Genomic DNA, 18,180 nt, shown 5'->3' on the forward strand with positions numbered 1-18,180 from the left:
GGATTCCTATCCACTGCAGCACCAGGGAAGTCCTAGATTTTATTTTATTGAGGTAAATAAACTAAATCATTAAAACTCTAAATCATTTGGAGGTTTAGTGACCTTAGGATTGTCAGTTATCGAGAGATATCTTGACTCCAGAGGCATTTAAAAAAATATCCATCTTGCTGGATTATTTTAAGAATTCGAACAGTGACAACTATAGTGCTTTGATTTCCATTTTAGAAAGTTAATTCTTTAAATCAAGTCAGAGTGTAGAGTGAATCAGAAAGAGAGGAAGAGACCATTTAGGAAGTCGTAGTTTATCTTACTTTTAAGATAAAAACTGCATTTATCTAGAGAGAAACACACTCCATAGGCAGAATGTGGGCCATCTCAGAAGGCAAAAATGGCCCAGAAGTCATAGTCTACGTTAGTTAAGAATGAAAAGTACCTGAACTAGGATATTAACATTAAAGGATCCAAGAGTTCTGGGCAGTTCGAGTTGAGGAAAAGGGAGAAGTCAAGGCAAAGGACGTGGAGGAGCAGAGCCCCTGGGGGCAGCTGCCACTTAAACAGGGCGCTCTGCAGGGGTTTTGTCTGAAGGTTGTTTTGTGCCCGGGCCCCAGTGTAACCAGGCAGTTTGGTCACAGGTACAGTGATATCTATGGCCTTAGAGCCTCTATTCGTCTACGCAGGCTGCCGTAACAAAATACCATAGGCTGGGTGGCTGAAACAACACATACTCATTTTTCATGGTTCTGGAGGCTGAGAAGTCCAGGATCAAGGTGCCAGCCGACCAGGTTGCCAGTGAAGGCCCTCTTTCTTACTTGTGATGACTGCCTGCTGCTGCTGCTGCTAAGTCACTTCAGTCGTGTCCGACTCTGTTACCGGGTCTTATATGGCAGAAAGAACCTGGGAGTTCCCTAGTGGTTAGGATTCTGGGCTTTCACTGCCAGGGGTCGGGTTTCAGTCCCTGGTTGGGGAATTGAGATTCTGTAGGCTTCTCAGTGCAGCCAAAAAGGAAAGAGAGAATGATAGCTCTCTTTCAGTTCCCATCTTGAGGGAGCCCACCCTTATGACTTTATCTAACCGTATGTTGTTGTTTAGTCACTAAGTCATGTCCGACTCTTAGCGACCCCATGGACTGCAGCCTACCAGGCTTCTCCGTCCATGGGGTTTTCCAGGCAAGAGTACTGGAGTGGGTTGCATCGCCTTCTCCAAAGGAAGCCCTATCTAACCTCATTACCTTTCAAAAGCCCCATCTCCAAATGTAGTCACTTTGGAAGTCGGACTTCAATGTATGAATGGGGGAGGGGGCATAATTGAGTCCATTGTTGTTGTTGTTCAGTCGCTAAGTCCTGTCTGACTCTTTGCGACCCCATGAATTGAGCATGTCAGGCCTGCCTGTTCTTCATTGTCTCCTGGAGTTTGCTCAAACTCATGTCCACTGAGTCAGTGATGCCGTGAGTCCATGGCACAATGTAAAGTCCATGGAGGGAGTGTGTGGGTGTATGTCTGTATTAAATTGAACTTTTTGCCTTTTGACTGTCTTCTTTCCCGCTCTTCCTTTATAATGGTACTACAGCTGTTTTTTATTTTTTTGGACATTCAGTTTGCAATACGCATTTCATTTTCACCTATGGCCCAGCTATCGCTCGTCTCCGATTGTCCGTGTAGAGGAGGAACATACTTCTGTGTGTCTCCTCTGCTCTCAGTATTCTCCTGCAGCGCTGATTCACTTTGACACCAGATACGTGTGGGTTTTCCACACATTAGGCAGGAATCATCAGATAAATCATAGCGTGTCTATACTATGAACTAGTACTCAGCCAAAAATAAGGTAGAGCTCTATTTACTGAGATGAAAATATATACATGACCACATCATTTACCAAGAAAAGCAATTTGCTATATATAATGTAGAGTCTGGTTTCACTTCTGATAAAAGTATTAGTAACAGTGTATGAAATATTTGTGCATACATTTATGTTGATATTTACGGGTTGCATAAAAATACATGAGCACACAGCATTTGAACCTGTGACAGGGGTAACTCTTGGGGCTACATCAGTGACGGGGGAGGTACTTTCTTCATATCCTTCTGTGTTGTTTGAATTTTCCTCAGTGGACATGTTTTTATTTTTTAATTGAAAGCATTTACATTTTCTCTAAAAATAGAAAAAGGATTACCGCTGAGCACAGGAAGGAAATAGGCCTAGGAGAATATATAAAAGTAAGAAAATGAAGGAAGTTCATAGAATAATAGATTTTTTTTTAGTGAACTGCAGGAAGGGTGTGGTCTGCTGAGTGGGGTTGCATGCTAAATCTATCAGTCGTGTCTGACTTTTTGTGACCCCATGAACTGTAGTCCACCAGTCTCCTCTGTCTATGGGATTTCCCAGGCAAGAATACTGGAGTGGGTTGCCATTTTCTCCTCCAGGGGATCTTCCCAATCCCGGGCTCGAACCTGCATCTCCTCGGTCTCCTGCTCTGCAGGTCCATTCTTTACCACCGAACCACAGGTTGCGATTTACTAAGAAGTGGTTGCGGACTTGTAGAGAAAGACAAAGACATCAGAATCAGCATGGGGAGGAGCGGAGCTGGGAGCTTCAGCCTCTGGGTGTCAAGGTGCAATGATTCACCTTTAGAAATGTCAGATTCATTGTGACTGGGTCCTGTTTTTAACAACCTGAGAGTCCAAGAAAAATCCAGACTATAAAAAAGCTAAACTATGAATATTTATACTTTTAAAATGCAAATAGGACTTTACAGACCTTTATGTAAGGGTTTTTTAAAACCAGCACTTTTGTAATTCCTGTCTCCCTTCTCCTGGACTCTCCCCAGAGGTGACTACCCTGCTCAGTTCAGTATGTTATCTTCTCAATCTTGCTTTCATTTTTTAAAACTGTGACAAAATATGCATAACATAAAAGGTATCGTCTTAGCAATTTTAAGTATACCGATGTCAGTACATTCACACTGTTTTACACCCAAGCTCCAGAACTCTTTTCATCTTGCAGAACTGAAATTCTGTCCCCATCGAATACTAACTTGCCCTTTTCCTCTCCTTTCAGCCCCTGGCAACCATTCTAAGAATTTGACTTCTCTAGGATCTGTTTCATGGAGTCTTACAGTATTTGTCTTTTTGGGACTTGTTTATTTCATTGAGCATAATGTTTTCAAGGTTCATCCATGTTGTAGCCTATATCAGAATTTCCTTCTTTTTTTAAAAAAAGTATTCAATGGCTGTATCCGGTGTTAGCTGTAGCATTGAGGAAATTTTAGTTGAGGCATGTGGGAGTCTTGTCTTGCAAACTCTTGGTTGCAGCATGTGAGATCTAGTTCCCTGACTAGGGATCGAACCCAGGTCCCATTTTCTGGGAGCTTGGAGTCTTAGCCACTGGGCTGTCAGAATTCTGGCAGTCCCAGAATCTCCTTCCTTTTTAAGGCTGAGCAATATTCCAATATATAGATAGACCACATTTTGTTTATCCTTTCATCTGTCAATAGACATTTGGGTTGCTTCCTCCTCTTGGCTGTTGTGAGTAATACTGCTAAGAACATGAGTGTTACATCCCACTTTTAAGGCTTACATGCCAGTATTGGCCTAGGGAAGAAGTGACCATTCACTTTCATAAATTATGTAAATAAAATTATTGTACGTCTTCAGTTTTGAAATTTAACTTGTTTTTCATCGTTACCCCTTGGCTCTGGGTTAAGATGTGTGTCAGTCGCTCAGTCGTGTTGGACTCTTTGCGGTGCCATGGACTGTATAGCCTACCAGTCTCTGTCCATGGGATTTCCCAGGCAAGGGTACTGGGGTGGGTAGCCGTTCCTTTCTCCAGGGGATTTTCCCAACCTAGGGACTGAACCCAGGTTTCCTGCATTGCAGGCAGATTCTTTACCATCTGAGTGACCTGTTCTGTTTATGTTACCTTGTAATTCTTAATAAAGGTGAAGAAATCATTTCAAATGCATTCTTTTAGGGAAAGTTGCTTCCTACCACTTAGTGGATAAATACTGAATATGTAAACACAGACTTTTGAGTGCACTCTGGGAGTTGGTGATGGACAGGGAGGCCTGGTGTGCTGTGATTCATGGGGTCGCGGAGAGTCGGACACGACTGAGCAACTGAACTGAACTGAACTGAATCACAGACTATTTTGCAGTGTGCAGATGCCATCCTATCATATTTCCAAATACTGAGGGACTATAACCAAATTGTATATTTTATTCAAGAGTTAGCTTCAACTGTCTCTTGATCCCAGAGATATCATTAAAAAACTGGTACTTTTATTTTAAAATGTATTTATTTGTTTGATGGTGTTGGATCTTATTTGAGACACAGGATCTTCATTATATAAGACAGGATCTTCCATTGCTGTGCACAAACTGTCTAGTTGTGGCATCAGGCTTAGTAGCTCTGGCGTGTGGGCTTCGTTGCTCCACTGTATGTGGGGTTTTAGTTTCCCACTCAGGGATCAAACCTGTGCCCCCTGCTTTGGAAGGTGAATTCTTAACCACTGGACCCCCAGGGAAGTCCCATGCTGGTTACTTTTGCAGGCAGTGTAGGACAGATTATGTTTTAGGTAAATAAAAGCATAAAAAAGAAGAGTACATGTAATGTCAGCACCACCTTTGGACAATAAATTATAACATAAAAAAGACAGCTTTGACAGCTAGTTGGTTGAGTCCAAGCGTTTGCTATAGTACTTGGCGCTAAGAAGGGATTTTTAATGTGACTTCTGTCCTGGTTTTCCACCCTGAGACCTCTGTTTTATGGAGATGAGTTTCTGTAGGAGATGGATCGTGGGATGGAAAAGGGTTCCACCGGTGTGACGGGGCAGGAGAGTGGCGGAGGGCCCTGAGCCACACCGCCGGGTTCACTGTGCGCTCCCAGTGATGAGGAGGGTTGTCCCAAAGATGGCAGGCAGCTGATAATGACTGTTCTGCCACCTGCTCCTTTTCTTTTTTTTTTAGCTTTCTTTTCTGGAAACAAAAATCATCTGCTTTTAATTTACTTTCTATTTTTTTTTCTTTTAACTTTTGTATTGGGAGTTGTGAAATATTTATATGGAATTATAAACCACATATCTACTGTTAAAGAAACTACAAACAAACACCCTTACACTCACCACCCAGATCAAGAAATGAAGCATTGCCAGCACCTTAGCAGTCTGCCCTGTGCCGGGCCCTGGTCACAGCTTTATCAAGATATAATTCACTGTGGATTTCTCCACAGAAGCATTACTATCTTTCCCGTGGTAGTTAATAAGTATCTTGGGGAAGTTGGTTGGAAACTACCACCTAGATGTCTTCTTTTTTTAATGCAAAAACCGCTCACTAAGTTTACTCCTTTCTTCACATAAAGGTGCTGCACCGGTTGAGGTTAGTGAAATGGGACATTGCATATATTAGATCTGCTGCATTGCTGAAAGATTCAAGGCAGAGACTGTGATTCTGTCTGTCTGGTATGTCGGGTTCAAGGTCTATGGAATTAAAGCTGTAGAAAGGAGTGGCAAGGTAACCTGAAATTATGAGAAAAAGGAAAAAAGAAAATGCCCTAGAGAAGAAGCATTGCTGGGCTTGAACAAGGAACAGGAACAGTGTTTAGGGACTTCCCTGGTGGGCCAGTGGCTGAGACTCCGCACTCCCAGTGCAGAGGGGCCTGAGTTGGATCCCTGATCAGGGAACTAGATCCCACATGCCACAACTAAGACCTGGTGCAGCCAAATAAATAAATAAGTAAATATTAAAAAATAATAATCAGAAGAAGAAGCCAGGTGGCTCAGTATAACGAATTTGCCTGCCAATGCAGGAGACACGGATTTGATCCCTGGTCTGGGAAGATCCCACATGTCGTGGAGCAAGTCATCCCCTGTGCCCCAACTACTGAACTTGTTCTCTGGAGCCCAAGAGCCACAACTCCTGAGCCCTCGTGTGGCAGTTACTAAAGTCCTTGCACCCTGGAGCCCGAGTTCCACTACAGGAGAGTAGCCCCCACTCACCACAACTAGAGAAAAAGCCAAGCAGCAAAGACCCAGCATGGCCAAAATGAAAATAAATCTAAAAAAAAGAAGAAGAAGCGGGCCTGATCTGTGAGGCAGAATCAGTGCAGTGTCTAGGCTTTGGTACTCAGACTGTGTCCCCGGCCCTCCCAAAGGAGGCTTTTCCTGCTCATGGCTTTTCCTGCTGTATGTGGCAGACCGTTTCTAGTAGGCCAGCTCCTCTAAGTCCCATGCTGGTTAGTTTTACATGCAGTGTAGGATAGATTATGTTTTACGTAAATAAAAGCCTAAAATAAAGAGACTTAACAGTACGTGTAATGTTAGCTCCACCTTTGGAAAATAAATTATAAAAAAGACAGCTTTGACAGCTAGTCAGCTGAGTCCAAAAGTTTGCTATAGCACTTGGCACTAAGAAGGGATTTTTAATGTGACTTCTGTCCTGGTTTTCCACCCTGAGACCTCTGTTTTATGGAGATGAGTTTCTGTAGGTGACGGATCGTGGGATGGAAAAAGGTTCCACCAGTGTGATGGGGCAGGAGAGTAACGGAGGGCCCTGAGCCACACCATCAGGTTCACTCTGACGTCCCAGTGACCTCAAGGTCTTTTTTTCCAAAGACTCCTGTGCCAGTTCTGGAATCATTTAGTGTGGTCCATTGCTCTTCCAGGCTTCCCTGGTGGCTCAGAGGGAAAAGAATCTGCCTGCAAAGCAGGAGACCTGGGTTCAATCTCTGGGTTGGGAAGATCCCCTGGAGAAGGGAACGGCTACCCACTCCAGCATTTTGGCCTGGAGAATTCCATGGACAGAGGAGCCTGGCGGGGTATAGTCCATGGGGTTGCAAAGAGTCGGACACGACTGAGTGACCTTCACTTTCACTTCACTATTGCTCTTCCAGGCTCCTAAGAGCCTCCCCCCGCCCCCCCCCCCGCCCCAGCACATGAGACCCTGAGGTTTGCCAGGGTGTTCATGGGAGGATGTCCTCAGCGGCTCTTCCCCATCCTGCTTTATATTCTGCACCCCTGACTGATACCCCTAGGACCCATGCATCCTTCCAGCTCCTGCCTGTGTGCACGTTAGCCCAGTCCCCTGGGGTGTTTGGAATGATGATCCCAGCAACCCCATTGGGTATTGCTGAGATTTCACCCTCATTATGGTCTAGTGGCCAGGAGGGAGGTGGGGGCAGTCCTGAGTAGGGCAGGCACTGTCTTGTAAGAGGCTTGTTTTATTTGAGACTGCCGCTGTAGTCTTCAAGCAAGGGGGATTCCTCTGTTTTCCAAGGAGAGGGAGTCAGCCTCTTTGTGGGCCCAGGTAATCCAGGGTTTGAGGTTCTCAAGTAAATAGACACAGTAAATAGCCCCCATGCTGAGGCTTCCCAGGTGACTCAGTGGTAAAAGAACCTGCCTGCCAATGCAGCGGATGCAAGGAGAAGGACATGGTAACCTACCCCAGTATTCTTGCCTGGAAAATTCCATGGACAGAGGAGCCTGGCGGGCTACAGTCCGTGGGGTCCCAAAGAGTCAGACACGACTGAGCGATCGAGCACACACATCCACATCTCAAGCCTTAGAGTTCACGCCTTTCCATCAGGGCCTTGACTTTGGTGTGATAGACTTGTCTGGACTGAGTTCACTCTTCTTCTTAGTGTTTTGTTTTGTTTTTTTCGGCTGTGCTGGGTCTACGCTGCTGTGCAGGCTTTCTCTAGTTGCAGGGAGCGGGGGCTGCTCTCCAGCTGCAGTGCTTGGCCTTCTCGCTGCAGTGGCTTCTCTTATGGAGCTTAGGCTCTAGGGCGCACAGGCTCGTAGTTGTGGAGCACCGGCTTAGTGGTCCATAGAAACGTCCTGGACCAGGGATCAAACCCGTGTCCCCTGCATTGGCAGGCAGACTCTTAATCACTGGACCACCAGGGAAGTCCTTCTTCTTGGTTCTGCCACTCCTTAATATCAGGTGCTGTGCCTGCGGGGGGTGAGCGCTTTTAGGCCGACTGTCATACTTGGCTTCACATCGTCATATCTGAGATTGTCTTTTTCCGTTTCATTGGACGGATGATTTTTAATAACAGCCACCCAGTCCCACGGTCCTTCTTGTGGCCATTTCTTCTGCACCTCCTGTACCAGAGACGTGAAACTGGTCAGTGTGCCCCGCCCCCTGCCACAGGTCATAGCAACCCAGGGACCTTCACCCCACTGATGGATCCAAGTTGCCATCTGGCTGGTGAACGACCCACCACCTCCAGAATTCCACCTGCTGAGTCCACTTCCGTAGGCAACTTCTGATGCCACCTGTTCTAAGGCAGACTCTCTGGAAGCAAACTTGCATAGGAGATCTTTATGAAAACTGTTTATTGAAGGAATGCTGTTTGGAGAAGAGGTAAAATGGAAGCCAGATGGTGCCGGGGAGCAAAATTAGCAACAGTGTGATCTTTGGCAGAGACTTGCTCCAGCCTGGTCCTTCGGAAAAGCTCTGGAGTGCAGCTTGCACCACAGAATCCCCCCATCTCGAGGACAGGGGGCTGGCCTTTTGTACCCCCTGCCCTGCTGCTGTGAACCTTCTATTGTATGAATTTTGTCCAGCATGAAAGTGAGAGTGTTAGTTGCTCAGTCATGTCAACTCTTTTGCTACCCCTAGCCTAGCGGGCTAGGCTCCTCTGTCCCTGGGATTCTCCAGGCAAGAATACTAGAGGAGGTAGCCATTCCCTTCTCCAGGCGATCTTCCCGACCCAGGGATTGAACTCAGGTCTCCAGCATTGCAGGCAGATTCTTTACCATCTGAGCCACCAGGGAAGCCTTTGTTCAGCATATGTATGCATATTTGTTAGATGTATGCTCATGGTTGGCATTGCTGGGGCACCAGCAATGTAGAAGACTCTGCCAGACAGTTTTCCAAAGCAACTCTGCCAATTTTACTCCTACCAGGAGTGTTTGGGGTCCCTAGTTATTTTCCATCTTTTTCATCTTAGCTATTCTGGTGAGAATGCACAATTAATTTCTGTTTTCTGGATGACGCAAGAGGTTGAGTACCTTTTTTTTCCTTAGTTTTTTTTTTAAGTGAACCATTTTTAAAGTCTTTTCTTGAATCTGTTACAATATTGCTTCTGCTTTATTTTTATTTTTTTGGCCATGAAGCATATGGGACCTTAGTCCCCTGACCAGGGATCCAGCCCATAGCCCCATCACTGAGAGGCAAAGTCTTAACCGCTGAACCACCAGGGAAGTCCCAGTGAGGCTGAGCACCTTTACATATGTTTAGTGGCCATTTGGATCCATCCTTGGAAAAGTGTCAGTTCAAACCTTTTCTCTTAGCTCAGCTGCTTTTTCTTTCTTAGTAAGGAGATAATAGGGCGGCATGAGTCTTTGCTCAGATAAATACATTGCAAATATCTTCTCATAGTCTCTGCTTGCTTTTCACTCTCTCTTTTAAAAAATTATTTATGAAAGTTTCCCGGTAGCCTGGTGGTTAGGATTCCATGCTTTCACTGCTGTGGCCCAGATTCAATCTCGAGTCAGGGAACTGAGATCCCACAAGCCACGAAGCCAAAAATAAAATAAACAAATACACTTTATTGAGACATAATTGACAGGTAACTATTGTGTTAGTGTGAGGTGTACAACCTGTTGACTTGACACATTTACATATTGCAATATGATTACCACCAAACGTGTTGCTAATACCCACCTCAGGGCATGCTGTTTTTATTTCTTTTCTGTGGTGAGAAAACGTTTAAGACCTAGTCTCTTAGCAGCTTTGAAGTTCAATGCCTTTTTCATTCTTTTCATGGTATCTTTAGTTGAACAGAAGTTCTAAATGTTAATATAGTCCAGTTTATCTATTTTTTTTTCTTATATGGTGGCACTTTTATGTATCCTATTTAAGAAACGTTTCAAATACCAAAATCATGACAATATTTTGGTTTTCCTCTAACAACTTTGTTTTACCTTTCACATTTAGGCTTGTCATCCACCTGGAATTGACCTGGGGGTATGCTGTGAAGTGGGGGCCAGGGTTCTTTTTTTATCATACTTATTTATTTGGCGACTCTGGTCTTAGTTGTGGCAAGCAGGATCTTAGTTGCAGCATAGTTACCTGACCAGGGATCAAACCCTGCTGGGAGCTTGGGAGCTCAAGGTCAGACAGTGGACCACCAGGGAAGTCCCAGGGCCAAGCTTCTTTGCCTTTTTTTTTGTTTGTTTAAATTAACCCAACACCAACTGTGGAAAAGGCTGTCCATCCCTTTCTCACGGCACTGCAAATCAGGTGACTGTATCCAGTTTCTGCAGTAAAGGATCCACGCACGTCCAGCCTGAGCGCGGCAGGGGTGGAGAGGGGAGCAAGCCTGGTGCCAGTTTCTGGGAGATCCTTGGGGAAGGGGCTGAACGGTCTCAGCAAGCTTCCTTCGAAGCCTTTTGATTTAGCCATCAGTTTTCACAGAGCTCCCTCACCTCAGCTGTACCACATGTCCCTGGGTCCCGGGACTGTCAGATCCTCTACTGTTTCTCTGAGAAACCTGACTTTAAGAAAAAAACAGGAATGTCTTGAAAAGGAGGAGGAGTTCACAGACATACCAGTGCTCTCTGCAGCCTGGCCTCCATGTGGCCCCGGGAGCCCCTGTTTGTGGATGTGTGACAAGGAGAGGTGGTCAGCGTGTCCCCCAGACACCACGTGCCCCTGCTGGTGGAGGCGGGGACGGGTCAGCTCTGCTGCTCCATGAGCAGCCCTCAGCCGGAGGGGTCGGTCCCAGCTCCCACCAGCGGGTGCCTGGGTCTCCCTGCAGAATGGACGCGGATTGTCTCAGACCTGAGCTTTGTGTTCTTCACTGGTTCGTGATTGCTTTGAATCGAGTGCAGAGGTCACGCTTGTGCGCCGGGCCACCAGGGTCACAGCAGACAAGAGGCAAGCTGGCTCGGCTCTCATTTTACCTTAGACCGTGTCTCCCATGCCCTTCTGATCATAACCTGAGGATCTCAGAGAGCCTTCCAGTCACTGTGGTAAGAATTTTTATACCTCCGCGGGGAGGGTGGGTGCTATTCCCAGGAGGTTCAATTCCAATAGACTATGTGAAAGATTTGTAGTCATTCTCCCGGGTAAAAGTGAGATGTGTCCTAAATTGTATTTTCTCCAAGTGTTTTGGGATTCATGGATAAGAGATACTTATCTAACTGCTGATAATTTGTGCATTTTTTCCCCCAAGAATTCAAAATGGCATTACAGGTAGAATTTTTTTTAAAGAAAATAATATTGTCACAAATAATCATCACTAATGATCACTAGTGATAACCTATATTTTCATAGCATGGTGTGATTTTTAGAACATTTTCTATTTGGTCTTAATCCAGTATTCTGACCTGGAGAATTCCATGGACTGTATAGTCCATAGGGTCACAAATAGTCTTTGGGCACCACTGAGCGACTTTCATTGTCTTCTTACTACTTACCCCACCTGATAGACAAGGGCTGTAAATCCCATTTTACAGATAAGGAAACTGATGCCACAGATGTTAAATTACTCACCCGAGAATAGAAGCAAGAACTTAGATCTTCCCTCCTGGTGTCTTATCAAATCGTTTCACTTGTATTCGTTCATTTCATGCTTGCACACAGCTCACTGGCAAGACCAGAGGATCCTAGCTCCTAGTTGAACTCATAAAATATTGTAGCATAAAGCCTATATTAAAAAGCACATGTCAGGAACTTTCCTGGCAATCTAATGGTTAAGATTCCGTACTTTCAACGCAGGGGACGTGGGTTTGATCCTTGGTTGGGAAACTAAGATTCCACATGCCATGTGGTGCAGGCGAAACAAAAAAACATAAAGCACATGGCAAGGAATTCCCTCATTGCCTGGTGGTCAGGACTTGCTGCTTTTATTGCTCTGCCTTGGGTTCAATCCCTGCTTCAGAAACTGAGATCCTTCAAGCCAAGCAGTGCTGCCAAAAAGAAAAAGAAAAGAATAATAATAATAAAGAACGTGGTGGGAGGGGGCTTCAGGAGGGGGAACACATGTACACCCATGGCTGATTCATGTGAATGTATGGCACAAACCACCACAATGTTGTAAAGTAATCAGCCTCCAATTAAAAAAAAAGAAAAGAATGTGTATATGGGTAAAACTGAATCACTTTGCTATACAGCCGAGATTGGCACAACATCGTAAATCAACCATACTTCAATTAAGAGTAAGTAAAATAAAAAACATACGGCAGTCTGTTTTTTAGGTATTTTGTGAGTATTAATTGTGCCAACCTGCTGTTTAGGGCAAATATTCAAAATCCAGGTGGTGACCATGGGCACACACTGTGCTTCTCTGAAGACTTTATTCATATTTTCATTCTATAGATACCCATTTTAATCATTTATGTGTGCTGGTCTAATCACTCTGGGTGATACAAAAATGTCTCTAGCATAGACTTTGCCCTCAAGTTTATCATCTTGTTGGAAGCTCAGACACATACACACAAAAGGGGAAGTGGTGAATGAAGTGTAGACTGAGCTTCCAGAAGCTCTGAGAAACTTTACTTTGTGACATAAGTTTTGCTGACTTGGAAAGTGCTGCTGAGCCCGTGAACTTTTTGGTTTGTCATTTAAGGCTATGTCTGTTAACAAACCAGGGCACAGAGAACTGCTGCGGCTTTCACAGTGAAACTGAAGCTTCTGTGCTGCTGCAGGAATTTCCTCGAAATTTCTTTGAAACACACTAAGTACACACTCTCACCTCTGTTTCCTGTTGTCAGGGTCCACCCCAGCTTACGGGAAGCTATAGTATCTGTGTTGCATTTCAAAGAAAAATTTGGTTAATTTTTTTCAGCTCGTAAAGAGATGCAGAATGACCTTACATTGTAAGAAAAGTGTTTTTTTTTTTTTTACAAAAGACTGTAAAAGTCAAAGACTTCTGGGTCAAATACTGTGGTTATATGTAGATAGATAGCATCCCTGAATGGCACACTTATTTCACTCAACTAAAATAGTAGCTCTGATTATTACAGAAATGAATCAGATGTGTGCTTTATCTTTAGAAGGTAGCTCTGACAAAGCGGGCTTTGCGGTAAAGGTTGCTATAATTATAGAATAGAATGTAGTCCCATAGTTTCCATTTATTAAAAATGTAAATGCTTTTAATACCAAAGGTGCATGTCCTCTGCTAACCCAGACTGTTAAATGGTTTCTTAAAGAACGAGAGGGAGATGACTTCCCTGTCGGTCCAGTGGTTAAGACTCTGAGCTTCTACCGCAGGGAGCAGGGGGTTCCTCCCCTGGTGAGGAACTGAGATCCCACAAGCCACGTGGTACAGCCAAAAAGAAAGTTAGCCCAGGCACTTAATAGAAGTGATGATAGTAATAAGTACCAGTAGGTGCCATTTACAGTCTACACAGTTATTTCATCGTTAACAGTTTAGCTGTTTTCTCCCAGCCCCAAATCACCCTCTAAGGTGAGCAGGGGTAATGGGGAAGTCTTCTGCCAGGTTTCTCCACTTCCAGGCTCTGCCAAGAGAGGATGCTAAAGAGTCTGCAGGTCTGGAGGAGGAGGAAGTGTGGTACCCAGAGGTGCCAGCTTCTGGGAGCCTCTAAGATCTGATAGCCCCAACCTCTCCCCCTGGTCCCCTCAGCACTGGGGGTGGGAGCGGCTTCCCCGAGGTGACTGTGTCAGCTCAGTGCTTGGGTTCTCCAGTGCCCTAACCAGTTCCTTCTATTAAATTCTCTGTTACAATACCTGATGTGGTTTGTTTTCCTGACTGGACCTTGATTAATATAACCTTTACTCTCTCAAATTATAAGGCAGCTATTATCAGGCATATTTTACTGGTGAGGAAGTGCAGACCTAGGGTACAGCGGTTTGTGTGAAATTGCGCAACCGCTAGTACAAGAGCCAAGGCAGGTCCACCTTCTGTTCTGATTTCCTCTGCTTTCCATTCCTTCTCGTCCTTTCTCTTGCTTAACTTCCTCCCTTCCTTTTTTTTTTTCTTTTAAATAATTTCATACCAAAAGAAAAAGGACTTCTCTGACAGTCCAGTGGTTAAGACTTTGCACTTCCACTGCAGAAGATACAGGTTCAATCCCTGGTCAGGGGACTAAGATCCCACATGCCCCTCTGCACAGCCCAAATAATAATAACAATAATTTTATCCTTAACAGAAGAAATGCAAAGGTAGTAGGAAATTCTGATGAAAACTTAGAAAACATCACCCAGCTTTCTCTGATGTTAACGTCTTATACAACCATGAAGCATTTATCCAAACTAAAAATTAGCATAGGAGCATTACTATTTTTCAAAGCTACAGATTTTATTAGGACTACACCAATGTCTTTTTTTTAGTTCCAGATTACCTTTGGTTGTTATGTCTCCTTTATCTCGTCCGATCTTTAACAGTTTATGTTTTTCCTTGTTTTTCATGACCATGTCAACTTTGAGATGTACTAGTTAGATATGTGGTAGATCTCCCATCAGTTTGGGTTTTCTGGTGTTTCTTGTGATTAGATTAGAATTATGGTTTTGGAGGAAGAACACCACAGAGGTAAGTGCCCTTCTTATTACATCAGATCAGAGGCACATAATAGTTCATGCCACTCCCAGTGATGGCAGCTTTGATCACTTAGTCTGTCAGGTTTCACTATAAATCTTTCCTTTTCCATACTTTATTTGTTTAGAAGCTAGTTACTAAATCCTCTTGCTGAACTTTTGACTTCCCACTTAATCCTCGGGCTCTGCTTTCTTGGCAGATTATTAACTAGTGCTTAAAGAATCTTTGTATTAATTGACTAGGCTGAGAACTATAAACCTCAGAGCCAGACTAACCATGCCAAGATTTATGGCTGTGTATTGCTCCTTGGAAAATTATTAGCTGTTGCACCATTTTTGCCTTGCACTATGTTTAAACATGAAACTTGGCTATTTTTAGTCTCAGAAAGCTTATAGTTAATGCTAGGACACCTTCTTTTACTTGATGAACTGGAATCACTTCTGACAAGCCCAGAAAGATGATCAGAAGCCCAGGAAATAGCATGCAGGAAATCAGTAAAAAGCGTAAGAGACAGAGAGAAGTGGTTGCTGAGAAAATTGGAAGGAAAATTGGAAGGGCTGAAGGATGTGGTTCAAAGAGTGGAAATTTACAAGGATGAATGCGAGGTGACAGGTAACAGATGGAGGGACACAGAGATCTCAGGTAGGAGGTCAAAGAAAGGTTAAGGATGGAACACAGGATGAGAGAGAAGCCTGTGATGTGAATCAGCCTTGGGGCTGGACTCTGGACTTGATATATTATAAATATTTGTAGTTTGTCCTGAGATTCACCATCTAGGATATAAGATTCATACTTCTAGCTCTAGATTTCATTATGGACAGACTTTAAGTGACCTTAGGCCTCAATATAATGTATTTAATATATAAACCAGAGAAAGTAGTTCAGTTGTTTTATATAGCCTTGGCTAATCACCGTTATTAAGGAGTGACTGAAGAATAATCAGAGCTCTCGAAACTTTTGGAGGCTTAGCAAGACAAAATGAAGCAGATGGTGCCTTGTTAAATTAGCTACAAATTACAGATCTTAATATTAACAATTTAGAAATGAAAACTATCAGACATATGCTATAGGCTTTTATTTTATGCTATTTTGTTCTAATTATATGGGATTTCCATATCTCATGATTGACTAAACAAAATAAAATCTCGTTAGAGTTTTTGAGTCACTAATGGCCTTCTTCCTAAGCCTGAGGCTGTATCTGCAAATATGTAGCTTAGCCAAGATAACAGACCTCACCTGGGCCCAGAATTCTGTATTTGATTGGCTTGATGGTAATTTAGTCACTAAGTTGTGTCTGACTCTTGTGACCCCATGGACTGTAGCTTGCCAGGCTCCTCTGTCCATGGGATCCTCCAGGCAAGAATACTGGAGTGGGTTGCCATTTCCTTCTCCAGAGGATCTTCCCAACCCAGGGATTGAACCCGAACTCCTGCATTGTAAGCAGAATCTTTACCGAATGAGCTACCAGAGAATTGGCCTAGAAATCTGTATAAATGTAACTCTTTCTATATTTCATACTATTATTCTTTTTCTGAAGCCAAGATTCCTTTTTTATTTTTCAAGATTTTTAAAAATGTGGACTATTCTTTTTAAAGTCTTTTGAATTGGTTGCAATATTGCTTCTGTTTCATGTTTTGGTTTTTTGGCCACGAGGCATGTGGGATCTTAGCTTCCTGACCAGGGATCAAACCCCCACCTCCTACATTGGAAGGCCAAGTCTTAACTGCTAGACCACCAGGGAAGTCCCTTAAAAGCTGAGATTTCTAACACAGCAGACTTCAGATGTGATCAGGCGCATTCAGGGTGGTGTGGCCGTACACAATAGCAGACCTCAGAGCATATTTCCCTTCTAGCAATTTGAGAGATGGAGACTTGAAACTCTTGTAATTAATCTTGAATCTTACATAGGTAGTTTACAGTCAGTGTACTTCAGGAGGGGCACAGGTGGGCAGCTTGGAGTTTTTCAACTTGAAAATCAACTTAGTTTTTAGTTTAGGTTTTTTAATATTTATGTGTTTCTCTGTACCAGGTCTTAGTTGGAGCACACGGGATCTTCGTCTTCATTGCAGCATGTGGGATGTAGTTTCCTGACCAGGGATTGAACCCAGTCCCCCCTGCATTGGGAGTGCGGAGTCTTAGCCACTGGACCACCAGGGAAGTCCCAGTTTTTAGTTTTTGAAATATAGACTAGGGAAGACTTTTGTCCACTTGGCCTTCTTAATAATTGGCCTATTGAAAATGCATCTGTGTTAAAAAAAAAAAAAAAAAGATTGGAAAACTAACACTTGGTGGCATTAGAACATTCATATATAAAAAAAGAACATTCGAATATATGTGTCTTTGGGAAAAAAATACGCTGTGTATTTTAAAATGCCAATTTTGGCTGATGCTGGTGCTTATCCTTCTGGGCACATTCTTTACATACAGGATTAGGCATCTCGAAATCTCTTACTTAAAAGTGAATTCTTTTTTGTGGGCTAGGTTACCAGTTTGACCAGATGAAATCTGGAAGTCAGGCATCTAGAATAGAATGCTTGTCTGAAGGGAGTCATTTCTCTGACGATTAGTCATTATTTACCAGCTTAACTGGAGGGAAAAGATGACGGTGTCTGCTTTACTAAAAGCCCTTTTTTTCCCTTTTCAGTTCAGTTCAGTTCAGTCGCTCAGTCGTGTCGAACTCTTTGCGACCCCATCAATCACAGCACGCCAGGCCTCCCTGTCCATCACCAACTCCCGGAGTTCACTCAAACTCATGTCCATCGAGTCAGTGATGCCATCCAGCCATCTCATTCTCTGTCGTCCCCTTCTCCTCCCGCCCCCAATCCCTCCCAGCATCAGAGTCTTGTCCAGTGAGTCAACTCTTCGCATGAGGTGGCCAAAGTATTGGAGTTTCAGCTTTAGCATCAGTCCTTTTTTCCCTTTTAATGCTCCTTAAAATTAGCAGGTGTTAGGCAGAACTCTGTGTATCTAAAAGCAGCTCTGTGCAAGAAGGAACTTTTATTGTAGAAGCACAGGATGATTGGGTAGTGTTTTATCCCTGTGGGAGGGGCTTTCAGGCAGGAACCGGAAGTCAAGTAGGTTTCACTTGTGATCATATCCATACATTTAATGCATTTGATGTCAGAGTGTACGGAACCCATTGCCTGGTCTGAGTACTCCTGAGCAATGTGAGCTAAGACCCAAATCATAATGGAGGGAGAACATGGGTCTGTGATGGTGGTTAGTGGAGACCTGCGCGATTCTCTGCAGTGGATCTTTCATGCTCTGTCAGCACCTGTTAAGAGAGAACTGGGTTATTGTGCATACCCATAGTAGGGCTTAAATATTTTGGAAAGGTCAACCTTAGAGGTGATATCATGTAGCCAGGACATTGGTCCTGTGTGCCCCTTGCCAGGGGGCCTGGCAGAGGAGTTAACAGATTATAAATAGACTGCCATCTTGGATGGATTCCTTTGGTAACCAGACCTGAACACAGAGCATCTTTGAGTAAAGGTCATCTTGTGACCCCCTCTCGGTGTCTCCCTCACATCTTCAATTTGAGTGGAAAGGATGTCTTTTCACATCTTGTCAGCTTTGTGGTTACCAGTCTTTCTACACAAGTGATTGATTCCTCACGAGGATTGGGTGGGAAATTAATGTAAAGGGGTTTTACTGCTGTAAATATAGCTCATTGATATTTTGGTG

General features: G+C 43.8%; 1 protein-coding gene across 2 annotated transcripts in view; it reads left to right on the forward strand.

Annotated features, from left to right (window-relative positions):
• The window catches only part of RNF157 (ring finger protein 157), an 81,887-nt gene that overhangs the window by 30,538 nt on the left and 33,169 nt on the right, over positions 1-18,180 (forward strand). Inside the window, exon 1 of one of the 2 annotated variants that reach the window (XM_055408537.2) lies at positions 8,748-10,969. The exons of the other annotated variant lie outside the window; for it this stretch is intronic. Within the exon in view, the coding sequence (XP_055264512.2) occupies positions 10,757-10,969 (213 nt within the window). The 5' untranslated portion in view covers positions 8,748-10,756. Of the gene's footprint in view, positions 1-8,747; positions 10,970-18,180 lie in introns of those variants that run through there. 2 annotated transcript variants of the gene reach the window in all.

This window comes from Moschus berezovskii, chromosome 20 (assembly GCF_049115385.1).
Source record: "Moschus berezovskii isolate FMDL1 chromosome 20, NW_MosBer_1.0, whole genome shotgun sequence".
In the NCBI taxonomy this organism is placed as follows: domain Eukaryota; kingdom Metazoa; phylum Chordata; class Mammalia; order Artiodactyla; family Moschidae; genus Moschus; species Moschus berezovskii.